The 12,640-nt window shown below is 36.1% G+C and overlaps 1 protein-coding gene across 1 annotated transcript; it reads left to right on the top strand.

Moving 5' to 3' along the window:
• The first annotated feature begins 2,550 nt into the window (after positions 1 to 2,550).
• Positions 2,551 to 9,800, top strand: LOC116163854 (acyl-CoA synthetase short-chain family member 3, mitochondrial-like). Its single transcript, XM_031477984.1, has 12 exons — positions 2,551 to 2,623; positions 7,337 to 7,484; positions 7,533 to 7,677; positions 7,722 to 7,866; positions 7,926 to 8,022; positions 8,071 to 8,282; positions 8,334 to 8,562; positions 8,613 to 8,923; positions 8,972 to 9,117; positions 9,168 to 9,393; positions 9,451 to 9,626; positions 9,668 to 9,800. The coding sequence occupies exons 1-12, from the start codon at positions 2,551 to 2,553 to the stop codon at positions 9,770 to 9,772; spliced, it is 2,013 nt and encodes a 670-aa protein (XP_031333844.1). The 3' UTR covers positions 9,773 to 9,800.
• Positions 9,801 to 12,640: the final 2,840 nt, after the last annotated feature.

Genomic DNA, 12,640 nt, shown 5'->3' with positions numbered 1-12,640 from the left:
CTGTGTGTCTAATGTAAGGAGTGTATTTTTAATGATAACCCTACGTTGGTCTGCAATGCGTTGTTCTGTTAAATGTGATAAATGTGGGTATTGTTTAACGAAAGCTTGATGTAATTTACCTCTATATGTTGTCTTATCTGTCTCCAACTTCGTGATCTCCAGATACGTACCAAAAATGAAGCGATTCATCCCTTCGTCCCATTTCATACGTCTTTTGGAGGTTTCCTTTGCGCTGGTCCCATCCACAAGCGGTTGAGAAGCAGGCACAAAGGTCTCTTCATGGCGGTCCTCTTCAGGTGGTCGTTGTCCTCTTCGTAGTCTTCTTTCGGCTGTAGAGGTAAGTTTCGGGTATCCCGACGAGCGGCCGCCTGTTCACCAACTCGTCACTATCGGCTCGCATGCTGCAACGCCCAGCGATAGCTCCAGACGTGCCCTGACGCTCCTCAGGTAGCGGCATTTTTCCGAGGCTTTGTTTAAACTCCATTTTCATAAGAATATGGGGTGACTAGGAACACGTGAAGGCGTCACTCTTCAAGATATTCGCGTAAGCAAATATCCACCTGCGTGTTGTGTATTATTATTATTATTATTATTATTATTATGGTCAGTGTTTCATGTGAGAACTCAGGTCTAGCCTGGTTAACTAATCGCACGGATTAAAATCAAGTAACGATTAGTGTCTGTGTCTGTGTCTGGTGAAGTTATTTAGGGTCCTTAAAAAAAAATAAAATAAAAAAATAAAAAAATAAATAAAAATCACACACGTACATTGGACATCTAGGGATAATGTAATTCGTACTTACCAACATACCTATTGATGGGCACAATAGCCAACGCTATCAGGAAAGAGGAAAACAAAACAAAACAAAATCATTATAATAATTCCTGTAATTTTATTAAATGGAGTTTATTGTGTAAGTGTTTCTTTGGCTTTGCGTTTGGGTTGAATACGAGTGGGTTGTGATAACGTGGTGTGTTTCTGTGAAGTAGGAGTTTTGTGTTTTTTAGCTGTGGTAGGACGTGTAATTTTATTGGGTGGACCTGTCTTTGTGGTGCATGTTGTCTTACTTGTATTTATGGTGTTTCTTTGTTCTTGAGGTTGTATTTGTGTGGTTGCTTGGGTTATTGGTGGAGACATTACAGTATTTTGTGAGCCTGTAGTGCTGTTAAGGTTGTTGCGTTTGGGTTGAGTACGAGTGAGTTGTGATAACGTGGTGTGCATTATATTATTATCGGTGTTTCTTGTGAGAACTCAGGTCTAGCCTGGTTATTATTATTATTATTATTATTATTATTATTATTATGGTCGGTGTTTCTTGTGAGAACTCAGGTCTAGCCTGGTTAACTAATCGCACGGATTAAAATCAAGTAACGATTAGTATCTGTGTCTGTGTCTGGTGAAGTTATGTAGGGTCCTTTAAAAAAAAAAAAAAAAAAAAAAAAAAAAAAAAAAAAAAAATCACACGTACATTGGACATCTAGGGATACTATGTAATTCGTACTTACCAACATACCTATTGATGGGCACAATAGCCAACGCTATCAGGAAAGAGGAAAACAAAACCAAACAAAAAAAATCACTATAATAATTCCTGTAATTTTAATAAATGGAGTTTATTGTGTAAGTGTTTCTTTGGCTTTGCGTTTGGGTTGAATACGAGTGGGTTGTGATAACGTGGTGTGTTTATGTGAAGAAGGAGATTTGTGTTTTTTAACTGTTATTATTATTATTATTATTATTATTATTATCATCATCATTTAACTTACTAATGTTGACATAAAATGATAAGACTGACAGTGGGTCTAACTCCGCAAGACGTGTCAAGACATTATCCACATAATTCACCATCAATTTGCAGGATACGAGCGCTTACAACCAATCACATCACTACACGCCCACCGCTAAAGCATGTCGAGTACAGAACACGCGCCGAGTCCGGGTTGATCGGGAGTTGACAGAACTAGGCACTCAATGTTGCTTGTCGCTGTCACATTCCGCAAGTTATATTATGTATTTAATACGGATATTGTGCATAAACCGTGGTCATCATGTTCATTCACTAAAGGAAACATTACCACTAGAGTGGTACCTATCGACTACAGGAGTAGAAATCTGCTGGGCAGTGTCTTTCTAGGCACGTTAAAAAATTGCGAATGAAACTTCCACCTTGACTTCCACCCTTTAGTACATAAAAAATTGATTGCAGATGTGGTTAAACCGCAAATATTTTTATGCAATCCATACTGCAATTGTGTAAATTTCCCTTTACTTGGCAGTCACTAGTTCAAGTTCAAGTTAAAAAAACCGCGTTTTTGGTAAATATCAACTTCCTGCAACAACCGGAATAGATAAATTAACAAATTTGAAAATTGATTCATAAATTATTTAATTACTGCATTATGGTTTCACGAAATAAACCGCAAGAGGAAATCATAACGTTTTTAGAATATAATATACATTTGGTGCGTTTCGACTGCACTAGTGCTTTCACACTTTAATGGTTATTATTATAGATTAATGTAAAAAAGTACATTGTCTATTTATGCATTATGCTGTCATCATTAGTTTCAAATAAACTTGAAAAGTGGCCAGAAACATTTGAATCCGTTCAAAATACCAAAGGTAGGTCAGATTGATTATGTATTCAAAACAAAAATCATCACGCAACTCGAGAATGTAGTATCGGGCCGGGTTAAAAAAGGCGAGAAATATCACTTGTCATAGTAAAAGAAAGTTGCATTAAGGGTACACAAATGACATGTACTTTTTTCAAAATTTAAAAACAAGCTTTTAGCCGTGCTCCCGGGGCTCAAAAATTTTTTTTCCAAAATGATACTTTTGATTTCTGATAGCAAGAAAGTGATAGATGACTTCACTTTTGACACAAAGAAAATTTGGTTAATATATTTCAATTTCTAGCCGCGCCCCGGGAGGTGCCAATTTTTTTTTTCACTTAATTAAAAAAATTGAGAACCCTGTGGCAGTCATCCAGTTTGAAAGATAAAGCATCGTTTTTTTTTATTTATTTATTTAATCCAGACTATGCAACATACGGTTATATTTCTCCATAGAAAATAAGAGTATTTGAAAATGATAGATAGATAGATAAATAGATGTATATTTGTGCTGTACAAATGTATAAATATGTTTGCATACGTCAAATTTGCAGATGCTGTATAATATCAATGGTATACCCGAAAAGAGAAAAAAAGTATTTGTATAGATAAAAAAAACATTTGTATAGATAAAAAAACATTTAACAATGAACGTTCGATTCTAAACAAATTAATTCTAAACAAATTAACTCTTTCATAAGTGCGTGTAGCTCCACGTTCCAACACAGCTTTTCATTATAGGTACCCCTGTCGTTTTCGACAAATTCGTTTCCTAAATATCACGGTTAACTTAAACATTTAATGAACGATTTTTCATTGTACCATTGAATAATAAATCTGAATTATTATTCAATGATTGTACGTTACCTTTTTCAAAATATTCGAGTCAATCAGTCAGTTTACTTTTAATATACTGACAATATAATCTTATTAGTTTTCAGATTTTTTACTTGCTATAGCTTTGCGTTTTGCCATGCATGTCGTAACGACCGTTCCTTTTAGATCGCACTGTTCATAACCGTGATTAGACATTAAACGATAGGTACATAAATTGCCTGTACGTTTCTTTCCTTTATGACGATGACTCAGATGCGACATATCATATTCGATTTTTACTAGTATTGAAAGAAATGGTATTTCATTCGGTGGGACTAAGTAATTTCGAACAATTCAATACACCAGAAAACAAGTCAATAGTTAATTAATGAGTTGTTCGGTTTGAAAAGGTTTTACGTGAACTGCCTGTATGAATTTTACGGTTGTAATTTTGTAAGGTAGTCGATTGCAAATTCTGTTTATTCAAGTTTATATATGGTAGTTTCAACCACAAAATGTATAAAATTCATCATCCCTTGTCCGTGATTTTGTTATTGAACTTTTTAAAATAAAAGGTGTGACATTAAGAATGAAACGACCGTTCATCATCATTGGATAATGCAAACAACACCCTGAATTTGAATTGGAAATGTGCTGAATTATTCCTATGTTAGAAGTGCATCCTTAAATATTCGTTTTAAATAAAACTATGTGCTTTTCACTGCAGACTCCCACAACCCACCAAAGTTGGGACTGTAATGCCAAAAAACCCGCACTTTGATGCATTCAAGTAGTGCAGTTTGGATGTTGAGTGTCCCAATTTGCGATTGCCCGATCTGAAACAATTAAAACAAAGCTTTAGTGTTTGTATCTTTGATAATCGCTCTGCAGGTATATGGGTATATTAAGTGATCACCTTGGCAGTTTTTACATTTTATAGAATTAATAGACAAATTGCATTTAACAGGTAACATTATTAACACACCACTACCTAATCTAATTTTCATACGTGTATACCATTGAATAAGTATCACTTATGAATTATGATGGTACTTAATACCCAAACGATTAGTGGTTGTGACTGGTCTTCTGCACTGTACCATACCACCGTGACTGTACCTAACGAACACATCTATTACTACCCTTTGAATAGATGTAAGGTGCCGGTGATAGACAAAGAACTATGGTCTATCTTTATTAAATATTTTCCTTGTTAAGTATGTAGTGCTTCTTTCACGCATGAGTCGCGATTTTTAAAGAGACGGCCCTGGAGACGGCGCGACAATGCGTGCAGCACATTCTCAGCAAACACACAACATTGTTGTTATAGGTATGTACAGGGTATTCATTTGAAAACTTCCCACCACGGATTTATCGAAAACCACTGATTAAAGGAAAAACCGCCGGAAAACTTTTTAACCAAAAACTACTTCACCCCCTTTCATCCTCTGCCTCCCAGGGTGATTCCCTTATAAATTTTAAATGACAAGTGGTATCGAGTAATAGCTTGTTTGAAAGGTCTTTCAAAGTCCTTTGGTTTGACGTTTGATTATTTAAAATCGGTTGATTCGCATTCGAGGAAATTAGAAAAATCTTTATTATAAGTTATTTAATCGACCTATCTTAATTTGTTCAGATAGAAAACAAAAACAAACCAAAATATCACTTATTTGTTGCTATGGGAAGGAAAGAATTTAATTTGCTGTCATTAGGTTTGTGGCAATCTTGGAATAGTGAAAATTAATTTATTGGTTCAGATTTTATTTCCAAAATGGTTTACACACTGGAAAGAGTGGAAAGATTTTTCTAATTTCCTTGAAAACGAATCCACCGATTTTAAAAATCAAACGTCAAAATAAAGTTCTTCGAAAGACCGGGTACGTGACGCTAATAAGCCCCCCAGGTATGATCATGAAACTGATAGAAATGAATAGAGGACACCTTAATAACACGTTTAGAATAAAAAAAATTGCGGAAGAGGGCCTAAATTTTTCACAATCTTAATTAAAAGTTCACCTCATTTTCTGGAAATCTGGTGTTATTTTACTTATCTTTTGTCATTCTTAAGTTGGCGAAACTGAAAAATTTTACGTGACAGCTCTTTTTCCACTAATAAACAAAGGTGACAGCAAATTTTTGTAGGAGGTTATGTTAACTTCTTCGTCTATTAAAATGAAATATGTTGGGTTTAACGTGTATATTAAGAGAATGTAATAAAAGTAGTACAACAGGTATATACAATACAATTTTAGGTTTTGTTCGACTTAAACACCAAATAAGCGATTTGACATACATTTTAATAACACCACTTTTTGAAGCGTATACAGGCCTTTTTGTATGAATCGCCACTTAGCATCCACCGCCTAATACGGTCGAGAGGGGAAGGAACATCTCTCGCATTTTCCATGGATCGCAGCTACGTTAGCGATCACCGCTTAACTTGGAACGCCTTTTCCTTATAAATCGCTGCTTAGCAATGTATGACGTAGAGAACTACTTACTGCTATTATGGTATAATTAAAAACACATTTATAACGTTGTTTATCATTGTTTAAAGTTAATTAAATCGTGGAAAAATAACATAACCTCTTAAGAAACTAACTAAAGTTGGCACTCGGGAATGTTAAGAACACCACTACCAACTGAAAAACAATCATGAAATTTGGAGTAATATAACCTCACTTTCGACGAAATCAATTGAACTTTAAATTAAGATTGTGGAAAATTTAGGGCCTCTTCCGCAGATTTTTTTATTGAAGACGCTTTCTTAAGGTGCCCTCTATCCATTTATTTCAATTTCATGATCGTTTCTGGGGGGCTTATTAGCGTCACGTAACCGAAAGACCTTTTAAACAAGCTATTACTCAACACCACTCATTTAAAATTTTTAAGGGAATGACCCTGGGGGGCAGAGGATGAAAGGAGGTAAAGTAGTTTTTGGTTAAAAAGTTGTCCCGCTTGACAAATCCTAGGACAAATCTTTTGACGTGTCACGGCGGTTTTCCATTTAATCAATGGTTTTCGATAAATCCTTGGTGGGAAGTTTTCAAATAAACATCCTGTATAATATAGGGGTGAAGACAAATAGTTCGTTTGACTGGACATAAAGTAAATCTGACCTTAATTGTAATTGGGTGGACGAAACGACTTTATCGTTTCTTTCTCGATGCAAAGCTGGAATACTGACCTTTCTTCTGTGCTTAAATACCTTGGATGGACTCCTTGGAACTGTGGTTTCTTCATTTGATTCACATGTATTCGCCAAATAAGTGAAGTATTGAACGATTAGATGATCGTAAATATTTGCGTCTTTCATGTAATCGAAGGCTACAACAGAGATTTGAAAACGTACGTAGTGTGAATTAACTAGGCTCCTTAACTGAATGAAAATGAGAGCAATTTACGAGCACGTTTCCAACGGCGGTCCCGTATACAGTTTATTGTCTCGAATGAATTGTTTATTAATTGCGAAATTCTCTTCCAGAATTTGAATGGAGGTGAATCATTTCTATCCGCATTTAAGTTGATTTATATTTAATTCATAGGCGCGTTTTAATTTTTTATTTAACCACAGATGGTTTATTCCCAGGTTTATTTATTGCTCTGGAAAATGACTTTGTACCTATAGCGCCATTTTCTTTTTCAATCTCTTCTAAAAACTTCTATTAGTTACAGGTGAAAAAAACCTTTCCACACGTAATCCATTAGTCATTCGCAGGGTCATTCGCCACCAATTTGTTGTGTGAATTATTATGCTTGATTGCCTACCGCGAAACACTCAAAAAAAATTACTACATTTTTCGCAGTCAACGCTTCTATTGCTCTCAAGGTGTATCTCGACCTCGACCTCTTAACTGATCTTTACGACAGTTCAAAGCCCATGTAGAATGTAACTTGGTTTCAGATATTTGCAAAAACCCGAAATATAGGGAGATATACAGGAAGTCCATTGAAAATCCGGAACAATTTTGGAGTGAAGTAGGGACACTTCTAACTTGGACTAAACCATGGAAAAAAGTTATGGATAATTCTAATGAACCTTTCACTAAATGGTGAGAACACTTTGAATGAAAATAATATAAAAATGAGAGACAAAATAGGTTTGTCGGGGGAGAACTAAATGCTTGTTACAACGCACTGGATCGTCATGTACATGGGGGAAGAGGAAGAAAGGTTGCCCTCATTTACGACAGTCCACTAATACAGGCAGCTCAGAAGGTGACATATGATGAACTTCTTGATAAGGTACAAAAAGTGTTTAGGCCATTGTGTTAAATAAAGTTATGCAGGTTTCACGTATGGCTGGCGCTCTCAGCAAATTTGGAGTAAGAAAAGGCGATCGGGTAGTTATATATATGCCGGTCATTCCTGAAACTGTTATAGCCATGCTAGCAGTGGCTCGTTTGGGTGCCGTACACTCTGTTGTATTTGGAGGTAGATATCTTTTCGTTATCAACGTGTATAATATAAATACATAAGGATACCATTCATAGGTTTTGCGGCTAGCGAACTTGCCATCCGTATAGAACACGCAACTCCAAAGATAATTATTGCTGCCAATTGTGGAATTGAACCTGGTAAAGTTATCAAGTAAGTATTATAAGTTCAGTAGGCCTCAATTGAAAAATAATTTTTTAGTTATAAAAAAATTCTCAGCGACGCGTTAAAAAGTAGCTCATTTAAACCTAGCAGATGCATAATCTTTGAACGGCGTAACATAGAGAAAGCTACGTTAGACCGTAATACCGATACTCTATGGGATGAAGTCTTAGATAGTAGTGGACCTCATCCCTGTGTTTCAGTTGAAGCCAACGATCCGTTATACATTTTGTATACGTCAGGAACTACAGGTGGACAAAGTAGTTAGCTTTCCGCTTTATACATTTTTCTTATATTTCAAGATAATCCAAAAGCTGTACAAAGGTCAGTTGGTGGCGGCTTAGCATCAGTCGCGTGGTCTATCAAACATACGTACGGAATGGAGAATGATGACGTGTGGTGGGCGACCAGCGATTTTGGGTGGGTTTTGGGACATTCTTTCATGTGCTACGGTCCCTTGGTGAACTGTTTAACAAGTGTTTTGTATGAGGGAAAACCAGTTCGAACTCCTGATGCTGGTCAATATTTTCGGTAATAAGTTTAGTACCTACCTTTACTTAAATCTATAATATCTCTACTAGAATTATAGAGAAATATCGCGTGAATGCTATGTTCACGGTTCCAACAGCTTTACGGGTTATTAAACGAGAAGATCCACATTCCCTTATTGGGAAGCAATACGATACCAGTAGTATGAGGAATATGTTTTTGGGAGGGGAACATTTAGATTACGAAACTAGAATATGGGCAAAAAATGCGTTCGGGATTCCTATATTAAACCAGTGGTGGCAAACAGAAACCGGGTATTCGATTACAGCTACGTGTGTGGGATTTGATCAAGACTTACGACCGCCTAAGTTGACCGTGGGATTGCCTTTTCCAGGATATGATGGTATGTATTAAAGTTCGAAAACTCTTACGAAGTAACGATTATTTAAAGTGCGCGTGTTGAAAAAAACTGGATTTGAAGCCAAACCGAACGAAATAGGAGATATAGTGGTTAAGCTACCTTTACCACCTGGAACGCTTAGTACGTTATACAAAGCACATTCCAAGTTTTGTCAAACTTACTACAGAAAGCATCCTGTAAGTCTGTGGTACCAGAGTGTAGACTTGTACAAAAATATATTATTTAGGGTTTCTATTATACTATGGATGCCGGTTACATTGACGAAAATGGATACGTGTACATAACAGCACGCGTGGACGACGTAATTAATATTGCCGGTCATCGAATTTCTACAGCTGCAATAGAAGATGTGGTGATGAGCCACCCTGATGTAACAGATGCTGCAGTTGTAGGAGTTTCGGACCCTATAAAGGGACAAGTTCCACTATGCCTGTTTATAACGAGACAAAGTGGTAACACTGGTAACGCCATAAACCGTGTACATATGTCGTTTAATTTCCTGTTATTAGATATGGATAAAAACGATAACAACATCGGTAAGGAGTTGATAACTAAAGTTCGCGGATCTATTGGCCCAGTAGCGGATTTTCACTTATTCGTGTCGATAAAAGACTTGCCCCATACAAGATCCGGAAAGATATGCAGAAAATTAATCTCTAAATTTGCAGACGATCAATTATTCGAGGTAATCCTTGCAGCCCATGCATTAATATATTTTATTTTTAGATTCCTGTAACAGTGGAAAATCCCTCGTCATTCGTGGACTTAGCGAATGCACTTAAGAAAGTTGGTTACGCCCTTAAAATTCCCCCTACGTTGGGTATATTGTAAAATGTTGCTACGTGTGCTTGGGTCAGTCATTTGCCAATAAATCTTACGTATTTACTTAATACTGGCCAAATGTAAAGACCGTTTTTAGTAAAATCTATATATATTTCGGTTCGCATTGCAACCTTCATCAGAATACTAAAAATATTAATGATTTATTCAATACAAAAGATTACAAAAACTTACAATTTTTTTAACTTGGTACGAAAGTAGTGATCACAAATTTAATTAGAACAGTTTTTTTTAGAAATTAGGTACCTACCCACTCTTATTACATACACGTTGACAAAGATGGTAAACGATTACACCAATACTAAACATAACCTATAATTTAATCCTCCGTTGGTTCTTTTTTGTTCGTTTACTTCCCAGGACTGCAATCTCTTCTTATTACTTCGGCCCCTCTCAAAACAGCCTTTTTCAACAGTACCCGTTTCTTTCATATATTTTCAGGGTGGGTAACTTTTTAAATTATAAATTCACTTTTTTTTGTACAGTGTAATACTCCGACATGCCTTTTACTTTGGAATATAATGCTTTTGTACAGTTGTTATACTATACAGTAAAGCGGTCCGAACAATGTTTTTTTTTGAAATCTCTATGCCATAATAAAAAAAAGTTGTAAGAAGGGTAGACAAGTAAACTGATTTTTTTTTCAAATTTATAAAAAAATTCTTAATAATTCTCCACCCTTTGGATCTCTCATACTAGAAAGAACAGGAATTATGACACACGCAAAATTTGGTGGGTATATTTTCACTTTTAGCCGCGCAGATTCTCTTTTACCTGCAAAAACGCGATGTGCAAATTAGCTCCTGGACATTGACTGGATGCGAGGATGATGGAAAGGAGGAGCAATACGGGCAATTGAATTAAAAATTGGTAAACCCCTCCAGTGGTCTTGTTGTGCATCAATGAGTTACCCCTACGCTTTTTGCTGCAAGAAATTGACAGCCCCACAAGAGAACCATATTCATTTTCTGGCGCTGTAGGATCATTATGGAAGGAGCGCTATCTTGAAGTTATTTTATATTTCAATTCGCAATTCGCAAATAAGCAATTCTGTGCGGTTAACTTCTGTATTAAAATAAATCGCTAATTATCACAATATTTAACAAAAAAGTACGTTCAGCCTAACTTAGAACTCAAAAAAACCTCACCTGTAAAGCGCAAAAAGGTTAACTTCTAAAGTGCTTCAAAAATCATAGCTCATTTTTAACGAAAAAAGTTTAACAATTATTTAAAAAATAACTTCTCCGTTAAGTGTTTCATTAACAAAGTAAACAGAGTCGTCCCCTTGGTCGACAAATCCCTCAGTCCCGCAAATCCCGCGGGATCCCGCTCCATTTATGTACGGGATTAATCCCTCAAAAATGCTGCGGGATCCTGGTATTTCGGGATCCCGCGATCCCGGTATTGCATTCCCTAGTTATGGCTGTAAACCAGATTTCAAGTCTCTATTTCAACTGCAACTTTAAAAACTTCTAACGAACGGACTACGTGAATCGCCTTGTATGAATAAAATCTAAAGCAACTATCAATTAATTAGATTTAATAGGGTTAGGTGCTCGGTACCTAGTTTCCTGCGGGAGAAATTTTTTTATCCTTCTCGATAAATCGTCGTAAACCTTCCATGATATGTCACATTTCCGACTTTATGCAACAAAATGGAAATGGTCAATACCGCCACGAACTTTCGGTAATTTGTAGATACTGTATTAATACGAGAAAAGGATAAGCCCAATTTAACGAAAACAAAAACGAAAAAATGAAAATGAGGTTTTCGCCTTAAGGGGAGTTACTTTAGCCCATGTTCCATGAATCATCAGTACTTGCAGAAAACTCATATAACGGACTAATTATGTGTACAGGAAAATCTGTTTTCTTATAAATAAGAAACTTAGCATTGCGCAGCCTGCGCAAGCTCACACCTGATGTTTAAAGTATGCGATATGTTTCCTATAGTAGAAGAAGCATAGGTTAAAATTTCAAAAAAATATCTCTATATATAAGGAAATTGACACATCTGATTTTTACAATATGAGATATGCTTGTCTTCGCTAGAAGCATCTGTGATTAGATTTTTTTATTTGCCGCTTCAGAGAAATTCCTTCACAAATAAGAAAGTTGGGTGTGCGCATGCGCATATCAAATTTGAAGGATCCACATTAAATTTTAGAAAAATCGCTTTAAAAGGAAGTTGGGTATGTGCATGCATTTTTTGACAGTTTCCTTTATTTTTCATTTTTTATAGTTTTCCGGAAAGCTAGAAGGTTTCCAAAGCAAACTCTTTAATAGACGATTATTGTTGCCCCGTAATCTAGGTCCCCTATTTCAATGTTTACTATGTCACACGACTACCCATCCCGAAAACATGCTAACTGATAGCGGGAATACATAAGAAAAGTAGCTGCAAGACGTATACTAAAAGTATGCCGGGCTGAGGCCCAGGAGAGCAGTCCAAATGTACGTGTTCCTGCAATAAACATTGAAGCAGCTGACTATATCGATCTAATAGATTGGTTCCATAGCAGTACGACTATCACAGAACGTCCAATTACTAACAACTGTATAGTGTGGAAGAGTTGGAGCTTCTTTAACAAGGAAAAATTGCATTTCCTAGATTTCCATGTCACACACATACCGTGGAAATATGCGTATAACTAGCGACTGAAGCAGCTTCTAAAGCTTTTGGTGATCACTAGAGAAGGATTCATTAGGGCGAAGTTAAATGCAAGAGAAATGTTGCCTTCGTTTGAGAACAAAGGTCAATATTTTGCATCTTTATGGAGCAAAACTTAGTAAGTGTATTTGCGTTGTGCAATACAGTGGCGATAGGGTGGATTGAACTGTTGATATGTATCCATTCCT

This window comes from Photinus pyralis, unplaced genomic scaffold (genome assembly GCF_008802855.1).
Source record: "Photinus pyralis isolate 1611_PpyrPB1 unplaced genomic scaffold, Ppyr1.3 Ppyr1.4_LG2, whole genome shotgun sequence".
NCBI lineage: Eukaryota > Metazoa > Arthropoda > Insecta > Coleoptera > Lampyridae > Photinus > Photinus pyralis.
This window is presented reverse-complemented; position numbering and strand designations above follow the sequence as displayed.